Source organism: Tamandua tetradactyla, chromosome 10 (assembly GCF_023851605.1).
Source record: "Tamandua tetradactyla isolate mTamTet1 chromosome 10, mTamTet1.pri, whole genome shotgun sequence".
Lineage (NCBI taxonomy): Eukaryota > Metazoa > Chordata > Mammalia > Pilosa > Myrmecophagidae > Tamandua > Tamandua tetradactyla.
In genome coordinates this window covers 94,491,002-94,511,843 of record NC_135336.1, presented here as the reverse complement: position 1 = coordinate 94,511,843, position 20,842 = coordinate 94,491,002, and the positions used below count along the sequence as shown (strand labels likewise).

The 20,842-nt window shown below is 36.7% G+C and overlaps 1 protein-coding gene across 4 annotated transcripts in view; it reads right to left on the bottom strand.

Annotated features, from left to right (window-relative positions):
- The window catches only part of SLC5A3 (solute carrier family 5 member 3), a 92,376-nt gene that overhangs the window by 58,915 nt on the left and 12,619 nt on the right, over window positions 1-20,842 (bottom strand). For 2 of the 4 annotated variants that reach the window (XM_077118900.1, XM_077118899.1), the window contains exon 2: window positions 683-12,273. The exons of the other annotated variants lie outside the window; for them this stretch is intronic. In XM_077118900.1, the coding sequence (XP_076975015.1) occupies window positions 9,782-11,935 (2,154 nt within the window). In that variant the 5' untranslated portion in view covers window positions 11,936-12,273 and the 3' untranslated portion in view covers window positions 683-9,781. Of the gene's footprint in view, window positions 1-682; window positions 12,274-20,842 lie in introns of those variants that run through there. 4 annotated transcript variants of the gene reach the window in all.

The following is a 20,842-nucleotide window of genomic DNA, read 5'->3' as shown; positions in this document are numbered from 1 at the left end:
AGGAAATACACTCCAGAGTACTAAGGGTTAGAGGGGAACGATGTCTGCAATTTAGCCTCAAAAAGTTCAGAAAAATGCATGTATTGATTAGAGAGAATGACAAAGTAAATTACGCAAAGCATTAACTACTGATGAATATGAAGACTAGCCCTAAACTCTTCAAATTAATTTTAAGATATAATTCTTCAAATTATACAACGTTTTTGCATATCTAAAATTATTTCAATGTTAGACTGCCCTTATGTCAAGCAACAACTTTCAAAGGATAAACCTACAAAATAGGGAAGAATGAGAACAAAGGTAGAACCTTCTCTCCCATTATGAAAGTTACATCTTTTGACATAAGGGCAAAACCCAAGAGAAAGATACATCTAATTCATTCTTGATGAAAATGGGCTTTTTTCTGGAAGTGAAGAGAGTGAGGGGCTGAAGTGAAAAAACTTAAGAATAATTTTACTTACTCAATGTTTTGTATATAGCCCAACTTTCAATCAATACCTGTGAGTTCATGTTCACAAAGGTAAAAAACTGCATAAGCAGTAGGGCAAACTTAGTGGAAGACATTTGTGAGCAGAGGGGAAGGAAGAGATGTAAACAGCCTCTTCAGGTGAGACACAGCATAGAACACTGTCAATTTGTGAGGGGAGACATGTTCATACTGAAAATACTCAAGTCACAGGAATGTAATTTTTTTTATTTTATTCAAAGTTGGTACAGAAGTGCTAACAATTCTGTAAAATAATTACTATACTTCAGTTACAGGACAAAATACCACAGAAAGGAATGTACTTTGCAAGAAATGTAGTTCATCTTAAGTTTCCAAATACTTCTGAAGGCTAATGCAGCAGCTGCAAAATAACACACAATACACAAAGAACAGTGTATTTTACACTGGGTCAGTAATGAAAACTGACAGCTCTTTAGCAGATTTGCTTCATTTTTTAAACAGCAATAACACTTTAAAAACACATTAAACCAAGATCATACATGTCTACAATTTTAAAAATCAGATTGTATACAGTAGGTTAGAATAGTCAAGTTAGAATTGTAATGAATGGTTAACAATCCTAAATCTACACTTTCACTGTATTATTCCTTTCAATATGGACATAATAACCTGGTTCATACCAAATTCTACTTTCTGCTTGCAACTAAAATACTGTACAATGAGATGGACACAATTCAACTTAAAAAAAAAAAAAGCTTTGAGCAACAGAAGGTAAATTTTATAATTCAAAAAAATCACCAATAACAAAATTAACTTTCAACAACTTCATTGATAATCACATTTGGAATGCATAACTGACTAAAATGATACTTGTACACAATACACATCTTCAGTGTATTGACTGGTCTTTTACAGAAAATGTGAACAAAGCATAAGGCAGGCCACTGGGAAAGACATTTTTAACACAGACATCTTAAAAAATGTATTAATACATATCAAAATTACTAGATAAAAGAGCAGTGCTCTGCTGACATTTGGCTTAAAAATAAAGGAATGAATGAAGCAATTTCACAGGATATTATTAGAAAAGGAATTGTTTTTCTTCTTAAAGAAGACTACTAACTTTTTGCACAGCAACTATTTTGATATCCACCTTATAAAAAAAAAAAAGCACTGAGAAGCATAGCACAGTTCATATGTGACTGCCAACACAAGCTGGACAAGTGTCCAAGCAAAGACTGGGCCAATCCCTAATCTATTTCTGAACTCTGTTGGCAATCTATAAACTGAAGCAATAATGATGGGGGAAAGTAGAACAGATTCCACACCATCACCTGACACTAATGTAATATGTCATTATTAAAAAATAATAAAGCTTTTGCATTTTAACAATCCCACAGAAAAGTCCATGAGCAAAAGATTTGTTGATCTGTTTGCCAACTCAAAAGTTAGAGATCTCACAGTGAAATTCGAAAATTCTAATTATACATATTTACACTGCTAGGACTATTTTTCACCTAGGCTAATTAAAGCAGTTTTCCATGAAATTATAAATGAAATAAAAGCTATCTGCCAAAGGACTCTTTAAAAGCATTCTTTCTTAAGGTTCTTACAAACTCTTAAACATTTAAGGGTACAGAACACATATAGGATTAACAGGTTATAACTGCTTTGCAATACCACATATTGCTAAGTCAAGAACATTCCTCAAACTTTTCCTTTTTCTTGCATTTGTGATACTCCTCTCCCCCTCATCTCCATGCCTAAGGTTTAACATTCTAAAGAAATGCTGCAGGTGCACAGCTAGCTAGCTTTTTGCTGGGGAGATCTGTCAAAGTGTCACATGTCACATATACCAGTTATATACCAGCTATATAGCTATAGCTATACCAGCTATAATCTTCAATCTGAACATATTAATGAGTTGACCAAGTCTTCCCCTCAGAAGATAAATACACAACATAGAGGAGAATAGGAATGAAGATAGTCCTTTCTCTCCCATTGTGAAAGTTTTACATTTGACATGAGGGTAAAATCCAAGAGAAAGATACATCTAATTAATTCTTGATAAAATGGGCTATTTCAGAAGTGAAGAGAGTGAGGAGTAGGATAAGGACAAGGCTGACTGGAAGAAAACATTTTCTTTTGCACGCAAATTCAGATTTCATCTAAACTAGTCTCTAAGAGGGTAGTGGGCAAGATGAGAGAACCCTGCAGACTCTTAAAGCCATCGTGAAACCAAAGTAGTTCACTTGGCAGGGTTGTTCAGGACTATTTAGATGCTCAAATTCTTGGATCAAATCTCCTTTATTAAACAAAATGAAGTATCATTAAGCATATGAAAATAATAAAGACACTTTCATCTCTCATAAACGTATACAAAAACCGAAGACAGTAGTATTTGCCCTATTAAAATACAAAATTGTTAGGGCACTGTTGATGAGAGGTAATATTTCCTAAAGATTTAAGATAAAAATGACTCCAGCAGCTCTACAGCTGGAAGCAATTCTTTGTCACAAACTGTTCCAACCAAAACCTAGACGTGTCCCAATGGCCCAGATTGTGGGAAAGAACCCAATGACCCCATATTAGTCAGTAACCCCCAAATATAATTGCAACATTCTTGATATTTGTATTCTCTCCCTCCAGGAAAGCTGTACAAACATAATCAGATTATCACACTGGAACACTTACCATTGAGGTCCCAAAACATAGTCAGATACTTCATTGCTCAGGACTTTCAATACTGTGGTCCTCAACGTCACACCCCCCAAGACAAACATCTGATTGGCTTTAAGACTGGCACTTGTGGGAGACTGAGAACACTAAGTCTTGTGCTTTGTACGGATGGAAATACACATGTGGGTGACCACAATTTTGTGCTTTCTATGGACCTTTAGCTTTTTCCCTATCATGGAATATAAACTGTTCTCATATATATGTTTTCAGATATGCCTATGAAGCTTGCAGTGGACAAGCAATAAAATTAAAATATACTCATAGAATTAATACAAGTAACTTTAAAATTTTAATTAAGGATATGAGACAAATAAATAACATTTAAGCTGCAACACAAATATAGTGTTACCTGGTTCCGTGAACCTAAAAGGCTGTATATAAAATATGTAATTATAAAATTTCTTTTAACTTCCTTCACTAGTTTTAACAAGAGTTTTTTTATAAAGGGACAAGTACAAGCTAGCAAAGTCAATATTGGTAACCAGAAGGCACTAATCAAAACACAAATTTCAGAACTGATTACATATGGAATATTCTGTATATGGGCCTTGGCCAATTTGGGATTTCAGTAACAGCAATGAGCCTAATATCAATTTCCAATTATCTTAACAAAACTGTGACCTATAAGGTACATTCCACTTGCTAAGTGTAGGATATACTGATAGACTACAAAATTATATAGTTTGTCCAGAAGCAATAAACAAATTAAACATTCCTTTTGTGTTTGATTCCCCTGCATGAGCAGGCACCAGGAACTGAACCCGGGTCTCCCGCCTGGCAGGAGAGAACTCTGCCACTGAGCCACCATTGCCCGCCCTAAACATTCCTTTTTAACATTCCTTTATCCAGTTGTACAAGCCAAAAAGGTAAACGCACTGAGATAAACGTAAGTCTCCAATTAGGCTGTGGATACCTTCTGTCAACTTTTGCTGTTGTTGAAATCACTAAAATACACATTTCCCTTATTGACAGAGTTCAATGAATGTAAACTTGGTGGTGGGGGGGAGACACTGTCATTATTTTGGGCACGAATTTTGGTACAGTGTTTTTTCTGAGGAGGGCAAAATCAATGTTCCTATACTAAGAAGAAACCCAGACCCCCGTCCTTTGTCTTGGCTTGCTCTTCAGTTGCCTTCTGTATTCTAGCAACCCTCTCTTCAAAAATGCTATGAATCCAGGTAACCAAACTTAAGAGTTACAAAGTGAAGTTATTAAGTCAACAGCCTCAGAGTATGAGTCACTCCTAAAAAGTAAAGTGCATGAGATTAGTGATGATAAAGACACATCAAATTTGTTTTATTTCTCAGTAGAAGACTGTATGCCAATGGTTAAGTTATTGGCTAACCAAGAAATATGAGGTGCTATTCCCAACAAAAGACTAAATCCCACTTTTATTAAGGGTTAGAGATGCAAACAGAAAGCACAAATTAAATCAATTCTCATAACATTCCTTTAAAGGCAAAAGTAGTTCAAAGCCTTATCCCTAGCATTGTACAGAGAAGTTTAAAGAAAAAAACAAATTTATATGAATAAATTAATAATGTTGCAGAACTCAATGCTGGCAAACCTATTAATTAATTACTTTGAACCTTAGGTAAATTCTGTGCTAGGAGCCAAAGTAGCTGAATCAGCTACAGTTTTCCAAACAGAGGGAGGTGTGACAAAAAGCATGCAAAATTAAGGGAAGTAAAAATAATATTAAGGGAAATGACTTTAATGGACAAAACAGAATTTGCAGCCCAGAGTGAAGTAAACCAAGTCTAATTATCTCTAAAAAGACACAATCCAGCCTCATATCTAACAAAGACTGTATATGCTAACTAACCAATTTTAACTTTTCACCTTTCTTTACAGGAAAAGCACACCTGCACATCACAGCAAACTCCACTGCCCTTCTGCATTATTGTGATATCATCATTTCAAAGGGACTCGTGAATTTTAACTATTCCTCTCTCTGTAATTTCCGAAAAGGGAGTTTTGAGAATAAAATACTGATATTAGTGCCTCTATTAATATTCAATACCAAGTAAGTGTGAGAAAACTATTCTTGAGAATTAACATTTTAAGCTAACAGAAAATTAGCATATTTAAACATAACTACACTTAATGAGATGTTATTTGGATCTAAATCCTCAATACCGGGGCAAAGCAGCACTTTCAAATACTATGGCAGTAAGTCTGAAAGAGAATTAAACTGCTAAGAGACAAAGTAAGAATATGACAAGTGCGAAAAGAAAGAATAGATAAAAGAATTAAAGAAGCAATGTGAGGGAAGGCAAATACAGCATAATACTGTATGCCAATGGTTAAAAGTTATTGGCTACCAAGAAATATGAGGTGCCATTCCCAACAAAAGACTAAATCCCATCTTTTATTAAGGATAAAAATACAGGAAAAGACCAGTCTCTCTGAATAGCAGGTGGATGTACACACACAGAAATATATCCTATTTGTAAAACTTTCTCTGGCTAATGTCAACATTGGATGACTTAAGCAAGTTAACACCTGGCTGATGAGAAATCTTAAGAATACTGAATTCTAAAAGCATTTCTTCTAGCAAATTATCACTATCAAATATCAGTCATTTTAATCTCAAATGTATTAATAAATTTGTAATTCACAGTATTTAATATCAAACCAGGGTTTAACAGGCTAGATCTTATTCATTGGAACCTTAATCTATATGCAGAGGGTTTTAAACTAACTGAAGTCAAGATGCTTTAAGCTCTAGAATCCAATGGATACGATTCTAAGTCAGAAGATTTTAAAATAATACATATTTTGTCCGTTAACAATTTGTTAATGTCAGTTAATTAAAACTTAATACAGTTTTTCTGATTTCTTAGGAAAACTCTGTTCTGGCAATTCTCCATAGTCACATTATCAAACAAGGATGGTTTTATGTACATTTTCTCCCAATGCAAACTTGAGGAATGGTAGAGGTGTTTCTACTAGATACCTATGTATCTTTCCAGCCATCATATCAGAGGAAAATGAAACAGGGGTCTAATATATAAGGGAAGCAGGTAAGCCTAATACTGCCAAGTGGGAACCCTGAAGGACCTGACCTTTAAATAGCTCCTGGAGGTGGGGGTGGGGCGGGAATAGTGTAAAGAACAATAATAACCCACAGGCAACATTAAATGATATTCAAAGAGTCAGGGGAAAGATCCATACACCCAGTATAGGGAAGAAAGTAATGGACTGAGAAGATTGTGTGAGACAAAGACTCTAACCGCCTTGGACAAAAAACTTTTTACACCTGCTTATCCTCAGGTTGGAATTATCAACCCTTCCAATTCTTAAGATGTGAATCCCTGAAGATTTCTGAAGGTGCCATCCCTAAGAAGTATGGCTTCCATGGCCCTGACAAGCCTCTGGCAGAAAGTCAAGTGAACAGGAAGGTCTAGGAGATGACATCTTTTGAGTTTAGGCCAAAGGACACAGCCCACTGCTACTACTTGATGCTTACCTAACCTAAAGGAAGAAGTGATAACCTTCCCAGGGAAGAATGCCTGGGGAAGAACATACTGGCTCAGTTGTTTCCAAAGCTGTTTACTCTCTTAGTGTGGCAGGACAGAATATTCTGAGAGATGAAAAGAGAAATCAGAGATTCCACAAAGAAGCCAATAAACTTTCTGGGTACCTGAGTAACAAGTCTATCCTTCTGATCAGAACTTGAGACTAAGGTTACCTGTGAGCATAAAAATGTAAGAACTGGGGAATACCATTAATAGCTGATGAGATAACATTTTTCTCCACCTTTGAATATCAATGTCCTCACCTCATTTTGACTTTTGGCTAATTATTTGAGTCAAAATCACTCTTAGTCAATTGAACCTTAGCTTGACCTAATATAAAAATATATACATGTTAATGCCTGGAAATCAAATGCCTTCATATAAGACTCATTTAATCAGTGTAAAGTATGAACATTTTGCTAGCTTAAGACAGACAACCTATCATTCCAGGAACAATCATTCTAATGAAATACAGACTGAAGACTGGTTGCCTGAAATGAAGTTGTAATCAGCAATTCAATCCTTACTCAAGCAAATTCACTATTACCGGGAAGCAGTAAAAAGGACAAGCTTCAGGGACTTCAGCCTAAATAAAGTGATGTTTATACTGGCAAGAATAAACTACCCTAATGAATATGCTAATAGTCATTCCTTATTAACAGACATTATTAGTACTCTAAACTTGACCAACTGCTATATACACAAAAAGACACAAATGATGTATTTTATGTATCTTACTAAGACAACAGCAGAAAGAAGGTAGGGGGACCCTAATATTCCAAATTATTAAGACTCAATATTAAATAAAGGGGAAAAAATCCACATAAACACCCCCTATTCATTTACACTGTAAAACAGAAGTGGAAGTCTGTCCAGGCAATGCACCAAATTCCCACTGCTGAGTTACACAGCAATGCATTCAAAGAAAACTTTCATTACTACAAATTAGTTTGTAATTTAAAAAATTAAAGAATCCGAGATCTTATACCCCAAATTCCAAAAGGTTATCTCAGAGGAAGATTGGTCTAATGGACAAACCCTGAGTCCAGATTTGGAGACCTGGTTTGTTCTTTCCAAATAGACTTTGTAACCTTGGACACTTCAGTCTCAGCCTCCATACAAGAAATGGATAGTACCTACCTATTTGGCCCCCAGGTTATAAACCTCAAGAATATTGAGATAAAAATTCTGCAAGGCACTCTAAGCTTTTCAGAAACACATGCTATTCATTTTCATCTACAGACTCAGTCCATCAGAACGCCTCCTGGAAATGGGAAGACTTTATGCCACCCAATAATTTCTAAACTCAACTTTGGACTAATCAAGCCCACCACAATGAAACAGGTTAGAGACCAAGAAAAATTTAAATTCGTTAGGACTGAGTTTTGATTCAAAATCTACAAAGTATCTATAAATGTAATAATTTTCCCTAATGAATTACAAGCTTAATAAAATCCATGCAATTTAAAAAGTATCCTAGATTAAAGGAAAGAAAGTAGATACACAATTAGCTTTCTTCATTTTTTTATGGAGGACAAAGGACAGTGCTGAACACATATGAATACAGAACTGCATAATCTGTAGACCCTTTCTCTAGTTATGTTTCATACCCTGAACTCACTATGGGGAAATCAGCCTGTGAGCTGCAATTGGGTACCAAGTTAAGATAGGAAGTTCTCTAATTACCAAGTCCTGTACTATCCTCCACAAGACACACTACTAGACCCGGAAATTTTTGTTCATGGCACCTCTTTGAACATGCTATCCAATCTATAGAAAGATCATTCTGACAATCTATCAATGAATGGCAAAGTATGCACTCTGTGTTTTCTGTTACTGATGGCCAATTTGCACTGAAACATTCTTATACTGTAAGACATGTGACTTTTTAAACAGAAATAGAGGCCAAAGACTTGTACAGATGGCATATCTTTTGAGAAAAAATAAATTAGGAAAAACATTTTTTAAGGATGCAATTATGATCTCAGACTTAAAAACTCTAAAATTCACCCTCAATATTTCATGACTCAATCAAGTCAGGCAATCCAGAAGAAAAGCAGTGTCAATTTTTGTTCAAGTTTCTGGACATAGCTTCCAACTCTATCCACTTGGGAAGGCACTTGGCTAACAAAAAATGTTACCAAATGACAAGAATAATGCTAGAAAGAATTAATGGAGAATGAGTAATCACCTGTCAGCTTAGCTTAGTTGACCGAACATTGCTTGGGGGCTACTAAGTCCCAAACTATATGTACCATCTTATTTAGGGATTATTGACAATGTTTACTTCATTTTCTCCTTCATAATCATTTAACAATAAATTCATAAAATGTGACTTTACAAAGACAGACTCGGTGGTTATTTGGGTTTAGTCCATTCAAACTCAAGCCAAAGAAGAGAAAAAAAGAAGAAAACATAAATAAATTGGACAGTTTTTCCCAACATTCCAAAGATTGCTGATACAAGAATAGCTATAGGAAAGCATTCTGCCTTTCTTTTGGCAATCGGAATGCATAGGTTCATGCTAACAAAATGAACCTGGCCAACTAATTAACTTACCCTGGAACAAGTATCACACAAGCACATTTGTTAGATTTTCAGCACATTAGTAGATTGTATAATGTCTAAGACTTCAGTTTGCTTTTTTTTTTTTTAATGGTAGTAGGGATTACAGAGGCAGAGAAAAAAACTTTGAAATGAACAAGTCTTTTACTTTAGGATTAGTAGGTATACCAAGACTTGGCAGTGCAGACAGGAGACCTATTCATGTTATCATAACATATATTCTGCTCTAAGTGTTCTGAGAATAGTTGGTCTCTCCTTACTTTGGTATGGAAAAATTTAAACCACATTTGGACAATTCAGTCTGCTAAACAAGTTTTGCTTCATTAAGCTGAAGATTTACTTTCATCCATCTCTGGGAAAATAAAGTCTTGCACACAGATGATTTTCTGCTAAGTAAAATTTGGCTAAAACCTATAGCGTAAACAATGCCTGAGAGATGCAACAGTTACATAATTTTTTCAAAGACAAGAATTTTCTTAAGTTAGTGTTTCACCATATGCTTAAAAGTTCATAAGGAGAAATAAACAAACATGAAAATTCCAAGAGAACATACAGCAAAAAGTCCAATGTTCAGTATCAGTTTAACTCGTGGAGTCTCTTCCAACATTTGTAAACAAACAGCCTCCTCTTCCATCAGGTCTCTGAGACTCCTCTTGCTGAGGCTCTTACTTTTAAAGCCACAAAACCAGTCTATGAACTTCCAATATCGACTGCCATCCTCTGCTTCTTTCTTTCTCTCTTTCTCACCCATGAGAGCCGCTTGCCCATTGGAATAAGCATCTACAGGTGTTTCTGCCTCTGAATGGCCTAAGGAAGACACCGGGTTCCCCTCGTCTCTGCAGGTCACCAACAGAGTAACATCTTCAGGCTGAAGGCCCTTTAAGCTGTCTTCAGATTTCCCATTGGGGATGATGTGGTTGATAGCCTCAGTATTCTCATTGCATCTTAGAATGTTCTTCTCTTGCATTTTATATGGTTCATCTTTTGGGGAGCAGCTCTCCTTTACCAAGTTCTTCTTAGACCAAAAGGTGGTGGTGCGAATCTGTTCCTTTGTGGGAGGTGGTGTGAGAAGACTAACAATTACAGTAATGAGTCCTGTGACCCAAAACAATACTGTAGCCACATACATGTAATGGATGTCTTTGATGAAACCTGGCCTGTTATCAGGTTGGTCACATTCTGGGGCACGGTAGGCAAAGGCCAGTGTCAAACGAACTGCTCCAAGAACAAAGCCAGCCATTCCACCATAGAAAGCCCCTTGCTCGTTGCATCGTTTCCAGAAAATTGCCAGAAGGAACAGGGCCGCAACTGGGGGTGTCAGGTAATCTGCTACCTCCTGAATGTAAAGGTACATCTGGCCTCCTTGCATCTCCACAATGATAGGTACCCATGCAATGCTGATCACCACCATAAAAGCTACAAATATCCTCCCCACAATCATTAGTTCTCGGGAGCTTGCACTCTTGCGGATGAGTTTGTACACATCAAGGGTGAATATGGTACTGGCGCTGTTAAAGATAGAGTCCAAGTCACTCATAAGAGCTGCAATCATCACTGCCATCATTAAGCCTCGGAGGCCCACAGGAACCAGCTTCATCACCAGGCGAGGGTAGGCAATATTGGAGCACCCAGCTCTGCTTCCACACACCTGCATGCAGTGTTCTGGATTGATGCAAGCTATGTCATCGGCAAACAGTATCCTAGAGATCATTCCTGGGACCACTATGATAAACATTGGCAGAAGCTTCAAGAAGCCAGCCATAAGAGTAGAGCCCTTGGCATGAGCAATGTTTTTGGCAGCTAGGACCCTCTGCACGATGACCTGGTCAGCACACCAGTACCATACTGAAGCTGGAGTCTGCCCAAGAATGAATCCAGGCCAAGGAACATCTTCATCTGTTGGATCCCGCAACATTTTCAGAGCATCTTTCTTAGGGTAGACATTACAAGAATTTGTATTGGAAAGGTTGTATGTCAATAAGATGGAAGTAACATTGGGTGAGGCCAACATGTACCTTCTCTTAACTTCCTCAAACCCACCAATCTCCATTATGCTAATAATCATAAGTGTTAGTGCCCCAATAATCATGAGCAGAGCTTGAAGAGTGTCTGTGTAGATCACTGCAACAAGGCCTCCGGTGACAGTCAGCAAGGCAGTCATGCCAATAAGCAGGATGACAGACACGTAAAGGTTCCAACCAAGAGACTCCTGGATAAACAGGGCACCCGAATACAGATCCACTGAGAGTTTGGTGAAGATATAAAGAATCAGAGACAAGGCTGCAAAATAGACCTGAATCCTATGGCCACCAAATCGTTTGGACAAGTATTCAGGCATGGTGTATACCCCTGACCGGATGTATATTGGGATGAAAACCCATCCCAGAAGTTGCAAAAGCAGTAAGGCATTGAATTCCCATGCGCCCACTGCAAATCCACTTGCAGCTCCAGATCCTGCCAGCCCAATGAAGTGCTCACTCCCAATATTGCTCACAAATAGAGAAGCACCGATAGCTACCCAGGTCATAGAGCGCCCCGCCAGGAAGTATCCACTCACGGTGCTTCTATTAGATTTCCACATGGCAAAAAAACCAATGCACATGACCAGGATAAAATACAGAGCCACTATGGCAATGTCTGCTGTCTCCAGCACAGCCCTCATTTTGGTAACTTTGTGAATAAAAGCTTCAAATGATAAAAGCGTCCAACTTTTTATTTACTTATTAGCACCCCCAGCCAAGTCTGTAAACCATACGTGAACTGGACTACAGGGCAATACAGCAGGTCAAAGTCTTTGTCCTTTGGTTTGCTGTCTTGATGGTGGTGGTTGTGATAAACTTTGAAGGAGACAGTTTTAAATTTTCCTCCGCTTCTTAATTGGGATTGAGAACTTAACTCGTACTCTTAATCCACTCTCCAAAAGACCATCAGCATTTACTCAGGTGCTGGAGGAGAAATTCTGAGTTGCAGCTAAGTCTAGTGAAGCCTACTGTACCAACCCTGCAAGGCAGCAAAGACAAAAGACAAAGATTGAATTAGAGGAGGGTCTCACCAAGTGATGAGGAAACTTTCAGTCTAGCAAACACACGGCGCAACAAGACATTGTTTATAAAATGAAAAAAGAAACTTTTAAAATACACTTCAATTCCACAAAAAAAAAAAAAAAGAACAGTCTATACTACTGCAGTGGATACTTAAAAGTCAGTGAGAATATTTATCATTTTTAATTAAGAATAAAAATTTATCAACCTTATAGCTAAGTGGCCTAACTACTCCAGGAGCTAAGAACGGCCAACTATGACAAGGCCCTCTCTTGTCTTATTGTGATGGTCTCAGACTGGAACAGGCACCAAGATCTTAAAGCACTTAGAATGCTTCTGGGAGTTGGGGGGGGGGGGGGGCGAGGGGGGGGAGCCAAACACTAATTATTAATAGTTAAGGGACCAAAATGAATCTTCAAGTACTACAAATTCCAACAGGAGAGTAATGCACTCCATAGACAGCTACCTCTTTTCAAAACTGTTAAAATCTTGCATGGTAGGTCACTTTTATTAGGTGCTATCATCTACCCCCAGGGAATTTAAACACAGGTAGCCAGGCATGGCTCAGCCTGGACAAATCTATGGCTATAAAACTTTCCTAAATTCCCACTGCACATGAACATCTGTGTTAGTTGCCATAAAGTAACCCAGAACTTATGAGAATGACTCCTGCGCTAGAGGAGAACAAAACATTCCACACAAGAAGCTAGGAACATATAACTTAGAAAATGACCCTAAAATTATATTCTTTACTCTAAACTGGAGGTAGACATTGGAGGACAACAAAAAGAAATTTTTCAGAGATGCAGTTTCTCTCCTTCTCATTAGGCAATATATCCAAGAGAACCTTGGAGCGTACAAAGACTCAAGGTTTGACCTTGTTGAGAATTTCTTAATGGTTTTTGTTGAAGGGTATTGAACAGGTGGGGAGAGGGGAAAAGAGGTTTTCTGGAAGATTAAAAGATAATTTGATTATTATTTTCTTTTACAAACCTACATGAAACAGACATTCACCAACCATTAGATGACAAAACATCTTCATAAGTCAATCACAGATAGTTTTCAGTGCTAGATTAAGACAATCCTTCCTTTAAAAAAAGATTTAAATTTACATAAAATTCATGAATTTGAGGGGTTTTTCCTGGAAAAGAGACAAATTTGAATTTTTTAAGTTAATTATAATGGTAACTAATAAATCAATATAAAAAACATTTTGTTCCTCAACCTAAGATAACCACACTTTAAATTCTAAGTGATTTCTCCATTTGAAATAAAGCAACCTCAGAGTAAAATGATTGTCTATGCTTGAAAAAAGGCAGTTGCTGTTTGATGAATCTAGACATTAAATCAACAAAAAACATAAAGCGTATAAATGATACTATATCAAGCCACCTCTTCTCAAAACTGTTCAAAATACACCATGGTACTAAAAACTTAAAAACACACCACACACACACACACACCACTGGCAAGAAAAAGATAATATCTTAACCAAATTACAGGATTTAGGTCTACTTCATAAAGCTGCCATCAAGCCCATTTTAATGCCTTTTTTTTTTTTTTAAAGTATAAAGCACTACAATAATTTTAAGAAAACTGAATAAAATCCTTTCTCTTTAAAAGTCAGTGTCAATAATGCCTGGCATAAATAAAGTTACCACTGACACTAAGTTGGGATTTGCATCACTTCATACATGTCAAATCTTAAAATAGGTCATTTTTCTATGACCAACTTCCCCATCCCAAAAGCGTTCAAGTTTTTACAGAAATACCTCAACATTATTTAAGAATCATCTAAAATTTAAATAAAACCTAATCAAACAATTAAAAAATATTATTTAAAAGGGTACCTTTAATATTTTCACATAAGGGGCAGGGCCCTCAATTACAATAAAAACTCCTATTGGCAGCTGTGAAATTCTGCCTTCCCCAGAGCTCTTCCTGCCACCAAACAAGCCATACTCTTGCCACTTGTTTCAGGTTAGATAATCCCAGCTCACAGCTCAGAAGAGCCCCTTTTGACATTGCTCTTCTCCACGGTAGTGACTGACCATATGTTTCTCCAAGAAGGGACAGAAAAACAACCAAGGATTCTTGTGCTTTGAGGAGTGGGGATAGGTATGCAGGAGGGATGTAAGCTGCTGCAGCAGCTTATTTGCTCAAAGAACTGCTCAGAAATAGAACAAGTTACTTCCTTCCTCTGCTACTAGGAACCATTACTTACTAGAATTCTGAACATCAAGCTCTTCTAGTTGCATTGTTTTTCACTGTTACGTATGATTTATGCAAGACTCATATCTACCTATTCTGCTCCCTACTGACTATTCATACTGGTTGGAACTCCCAAGCTAGGTCTAACCCCTAAATTCTCTAGAAGAGCAGATAAGCAAAAGAGAAAGAACACACCCTGCCCATAAGAAAGGTAGTGGAGATAGCCAAATGCAAGCTCAAAGGTGAGTCCTCTACTCTTTCCACCTATCCTTCTTCAAAGCCTTCAAAAGCCATTGATGACAGTCTCTTTCTAACTGGATTCCAGTTTTTAAGTGTATTTTAAACTTTTTCTAATTGAAACAAACAACAACAAAAAAAATTGAGACCAGTACCTGTTAAGAGTGGAAAAGGAAAAACAAAAAATAGATCAATTTCATGTGTAGAAAAATAAAATACTGTAATACAACTAAATCTTATACCCTAGTCACGACAGATTGTCACAGTTGTGAAGTTCAGCTAATTTCTGCGAGATAAATTGTACGTTCCCTAGAAATGGTTCCAAATACAATTTATAATACAAAATGTATATATTTTATCCCTTTCTTTTAAAGAAAAAAACATTTCCACAGCAAAAACACAATGAGCACTGCCTAGAGCTCCTTTATTTTCAGGAGAACTATGCACTGAATTTTTTTTTCTTAAGCTAAAATGGAGTATTAAATTTATATTTCTTATTTGTAGGATTAAGTTGGTTCATGGTTCAAGCAAATCCCTTAAGTGAAAATACAGGACAAATAATAAAACAATCAAAATTATGAAAAGTATATGGGTTGGTTCTCTGCTAGTGCATTATTTTAAAAAGTAATCATTTCCACAATTAGAGTAATAGTCCTAGAATATATAAAGAAATGGTCCCTTAATGGTGGTAGAAGATTTAGCCAAACCTCAACCAAAAGGGTGTTTTGAACACAGCAGACACCCCATCACCCAAAGGAAGCAACTTCTTTCTTAGGAAAAAAATAGTTTTATTGATAGTTTTGCACAATTAGAATACAATTTTGGTACAGTTTCATGAAATTGGATGAATTAAATAACAACTGAATTAATTAATTGTATCTCTCATGGTATCTATAGTGACCATATAATTTATCTTTCAAATCGGGAAATTATTCTGGGACATTCTGGACAATCCAGAACATCTGGTCACCATCTATCTAAAAAGAGAATCATGTGTCATAGAACTAAACAATGAACAAGGAAAACAAACCCCAAACACCAGGCTCTCTGAATCACAGTAAATTCAATGAGGCACCTGGGCTACTAACTAAAGGCTAGAGAAATATGGTGACCCTAAAATTGACCAAACGACAATCTATTCAGCTTTGGAGTCAGTTTAAAAAACACATACTCAAGAGATGATCTGAACAGGCCCATCCTAGCACTCGGTCAATGGTAGGCTTAATCATTCTTGTTCACACTCGGATACAATGAAACATTCACCTTACCAGCTATCAATTTAAGGGTTACAGAATACACAGAGACCTCTAAAAATATGATTGTCATATCTTAACAAAGAAAAAACATGGGTATACCTAAGGCTTGGTTTTCTCCCCACCTCACTCCTCAAAGAGTGATATATAAAGTTCTCACTACACCAGAGTAGGGAGAAGGCAAGTGTGTGCAGGCACCACTGTACACGTGGAGGTGTTAGGAAGTAGCAGAAAGTAGTCAAGCTTCGAAAGACTAAGTTTCAAATTGACACTTCCTCACCTCACAGTCTTAACAGGTGTCATCTAAACCTCTGTGAGCCTCAACTCCCTCACCTGTAAACAAGCAGCTAGCCCTTAACGGTTTAGGTACAGAATAAACAACACATAGAAAGCTTATAATATTGCCCAGCACAACAACTTATTCAGATTGAAAGTAATATTATTGGTTCCTCTCAAATTAAACTGTCCACTATGTGCCAGGCATTTTAGGAGCTTCAAAGTTATTTTTACATAGAAAAACTAGCTAAAATAACATTATTAAATATGTAGCTCTTTGTCACAAAAGTGTGAGAAGCTCCAAACCACCTATCAACTATTAACTACTATTTAAATAAATTTCACTCAAATCAAATACAAAAAAAAATCAGTAGCAATTTACATTCTACTTACAGATTTTTTACATTCTACTTCTACTTTTGTCATCTTAATTCAAGGTCCAGTAAACCAAACTGCACCAAGGGAATTGGTTCATAATGCTTGCTATGGAATATACATATACTCATATAGGATCGTTCTCAAAATCCCTATTTATATTAAAAATGTACAGCAATAATACATTGGTAATTTACAATTGATACTTAAATGCAAAGCAAGTTTTCATAATACAACTGACATGACCTCCATTCAAATTTAAATTATAAGTTAACCTGAAGATAAGATTACACATAATTATAAGTAATAGTCCTACAACATAAAGGAGTTTGTTCTTAAGTATCTTTAACAACACATTTCCATCATGCCTACAATCTTGGCTATTCAAGTTTTTAAAAGTACATAAGAACTGTATTTTATGCATGATTGTTCCAAAAACCTGCAACTGTTCTGGTAAAGAAAACAAAAAAACGTAAGAAGTCTGTGAACCCTTGACTGGTTGTGAACTGTGCTCTGAAGAGTTCCCGTTCCTGGTATATCATCACAGGAGTGGAAGGGGAGACAGAGTAGCTCAACCAAAACAGCTCTACTTTTATCAGTTTCATATTTGGGAGGGGGGGGGCGGGTATAGAGGGATGGATTCCCCTGTAAGTAAATCATTTCTTCAAATGAAATCTTATCCTAGAAAAGTTTATAAGCCACAGGATTTATTATTTCACCCATACGCACCTCACCTTTTCTCTAAGAAACACTCATTTTAATTTGCTTTTATCAATATAGAAGTGTGGATCACAATTTTTTTTTTTTTAAGTCTCAGAGAATTAAGACCTTTAGAGTTTGGGATTATGACATTGCCACTGGTTTTAACTTACATGTGGATGATACTATAAATTTGCATAAAGAGCAAATTCAATAACCTTTCTTTTGAGAAATTAAAAAATAACACAACATGTAACTCCAATGATTAAATGTTTATATAATTCATAACAGAAAGAACCCAAGAGGCTAAATACTGGTCACTCACTTTTAAAAGACTGCTTATAGAAAATAGGTAAGTTATAAACAATGGAGATTGTTTTTAAAAACTGACACTTATAGAACTAAACCTTAATACCTTCCAGCTACTGTGCTAGAGCTTTGTGTGCATTACTTTAATTCTCCCACAATTAGGAGGGTAGTACAATTGTCATGGCCACTTTATAGATGAGAAACAAGGAGGTATTATAATTTGCCCCAGGATGCAGTCATGTGTTTAAGATAGGAGTTGTGCTCCCATCTATCTGTCACAATAGCTTCTGTTTACTATGCAATCTTATCTTTGATGAAAAGACATTACTTTATTACAGGAAGAAACATTAACAATTAACTGAAAACATTAATCAATATCACACATGTTTAAAAACTGTGCTAACAGAGAAAATATTTCAGTTGGATTTATAACAAATGCTAACAAAATAAACTGCCAACAGCACCACGATAAAACCCAATTGAAGTATTTATGTATGATCAAGTACAAACAGACAGATGTATGAAGAAGATGAAGAGATTAAAAATAAAAAGAAGTCCCAGGTATAGGCTTCTTGGGGAAATAAATACACAAAACAAAACCACCTTGACTGGTCAACAGAAGGGCTTATCAAGGTTCTGACCATTCAAGTCCAAGGCGTTTCGCATTCCTTCTCTTTAGCAGGGTTAACAGCCTTGCAATCAGAGAATAAAGAAATTTAAGTCTCAAAGTCTAAGTTATACTTGACTCTCTTACAATGGGCTACACAGATATACCTAACTAAGCCACTTTAAGTGATTAGTGATCTAATCACATCTTTAAGTGATTAGGTTAAAAGAACTGGCTCTGTGAATCTATAGTTGCAAGGGTTCTCATGGTGAAGAAATCTATGGACCAGTGTACTTAATGAAGTGTTTGTCACCACCTACCCTTTCACTTGAAGGGATGAATTATTTGGATGGTCCCCTTAAATCTGTTCTTTGTTTCCCCCACGGCAGGGAATGGCTACCCAATCCTTGCAACTACCCAGGCCCAAAACCTCAGTTATCCTTGACTGCTTGCTCTGTTTCTCTCTCAATTCACATTCTATCCAGTAAGCAAACCCTGTTCACTCTACCTTAAAAACACATCACGATTCTGACATTGAGACTCTTAGCTCCCTAATCCAAATCACCTACATCTCATCCAGATAACTGATTCCAAGCCTCTGCCCTTCACCTGTTACAGGGCATTAACACAGCAAGTAGCCACCCTCTTTTATCACAACATACCCAACAAGCCTCTAGGCCTTGGCTTTCCCTCTGCAGGGAAGACCCACTGTCTCCTCTCTTTCTGCCTTTGCTCAAAAGTAAGACCCTGCCCATCTCAATTCCTCTTTACCATGCTTTGGCTTTATTTCCATAGCACTCATCATCTTCTACCACTACAAAACTTATGTTTATTCTGTCTTATTTACCACTACCATAACATAAACTCCATGAGGACAAACTATTGTCTGAGTTGTTCACTGATGTGGCTCCCAGTGTCTTACACACTGGAGGTGTTCAAATGTTTGTTAAGTAAATGAATTACATATTAATGCCTAAGCACCTGAACAGTGCTAAACTTCCCAAGTATTCTACCCAACCATCAATAGTGTTTTTTTAAGCTACAGAACATGGCAAATTAAAAGGTCAAAAGGAAGAACATTTCCTCCCCCACCAAAGTGATCAGTAGTGTCAAACAGCTCTCAGTGAGGCAGACTAGGCAAAAAGGCCCTTTGTTCAGATAAAAATCTTAATGGTAAAAACCTTTACTGGAGATACCATTCTTCCCCAACTTACCCACCATATAAGATGTACTACCCACCACCATTAATTGTCCTAACACCATTTCAGAATGTGTTCCAGGCTTTACACCTCTGCTATTGTCAACGCTCATATCAGTGTGCAGTAATAGGTGCAGGTGTCTCTTTCATTAAGGTTGTTTCCATGGAGTCCAAAGGACAGATCTGTGTGGGCAAGCAGCACTTCCGTTCAAGCTCAAGCATCCTGCTGTCAACTCATGAAGAACCTCTCCATTATACCTGCTGAAGCATTACATGTTAAGTTATGGAGAAACTTACTTCCATAGCTAGCATACACCGTGGGCCAGATGTTATTTTTACACTGTGCTTACTAACTCATCTAACCCTCACAAAAAATTCAAGGAGGTAGGCACAACAATCATCCCAAATTTACAAATGAGGAAACTGAGGGCATTTTAGAGGATTGCTAAAGCAGTCCAGGATCACCCTCTATAAAGATTAAGATTAATACATCCTCTTACACTTTCCAGGAAGATATACATAAAAAAATAGAAATAAACTTGAGTCAGAAAAAATCCAGCTAAATGATGAAGAAGGAATAAAAGAAATTAACAAATTATCATTTGCAAACCTTGGGTGGGACCTAGGCAATAATTACCATTGTATACGAAAAACCTTAGGCAAAAGGTTAATGGGGAACTTTACATAGGATGGATGAGGCTGGCAATAGAGGCACCCACTAAGGATTAATCTTGTTTCTGAAACGCAGCTATTTTGTGCCCCCTCACCCAGCACCTGCTAAACAAAACAAAAGCTACAGCTAATCAGATTTCCACCTACTAGTTTACAGAAAATACCTAGAACAGAGAAACACTTAAAACTCCAAGAAGTGATCAGCCAAATCCAGGATTTGGAAAGTGATCAGCCAAATTCAAATTCAAGAGAACAAATGACTCAGTTTCTTCAACAAATAAATGGCTTGGAAAAAAAAAAGAGGGAAGGTAGAAGAAGATATTACAAGTCAATCAAGAGGCCATCAAATAAATGCAACCTAAGGACCATTTGGATCAGATTCAAGCAAAGCAACTATTAGAGAGATATCTGAAACAATTCAGGAAATTTGAACATGGTCAAGATATTAGATGTTAAAGAACTGTAGGCAGGTGTGATAGCAGCATCATGGTTATGTTTTTTTAAAACACTTATCCGTTAAATATATACTATTTAGAGGTGAAATGATGTTAGCTTTAAAGAACTTCAGCAATAACTTTTGCAGAATCATCAAAAGATGCTAAAACCAAAGAAGACTGTTAGACAATTCACTAATTACTTACTACAATCAGAGGAGCAAAAATTGGAGCAATCTGAGGGATTCCGCCTTAAC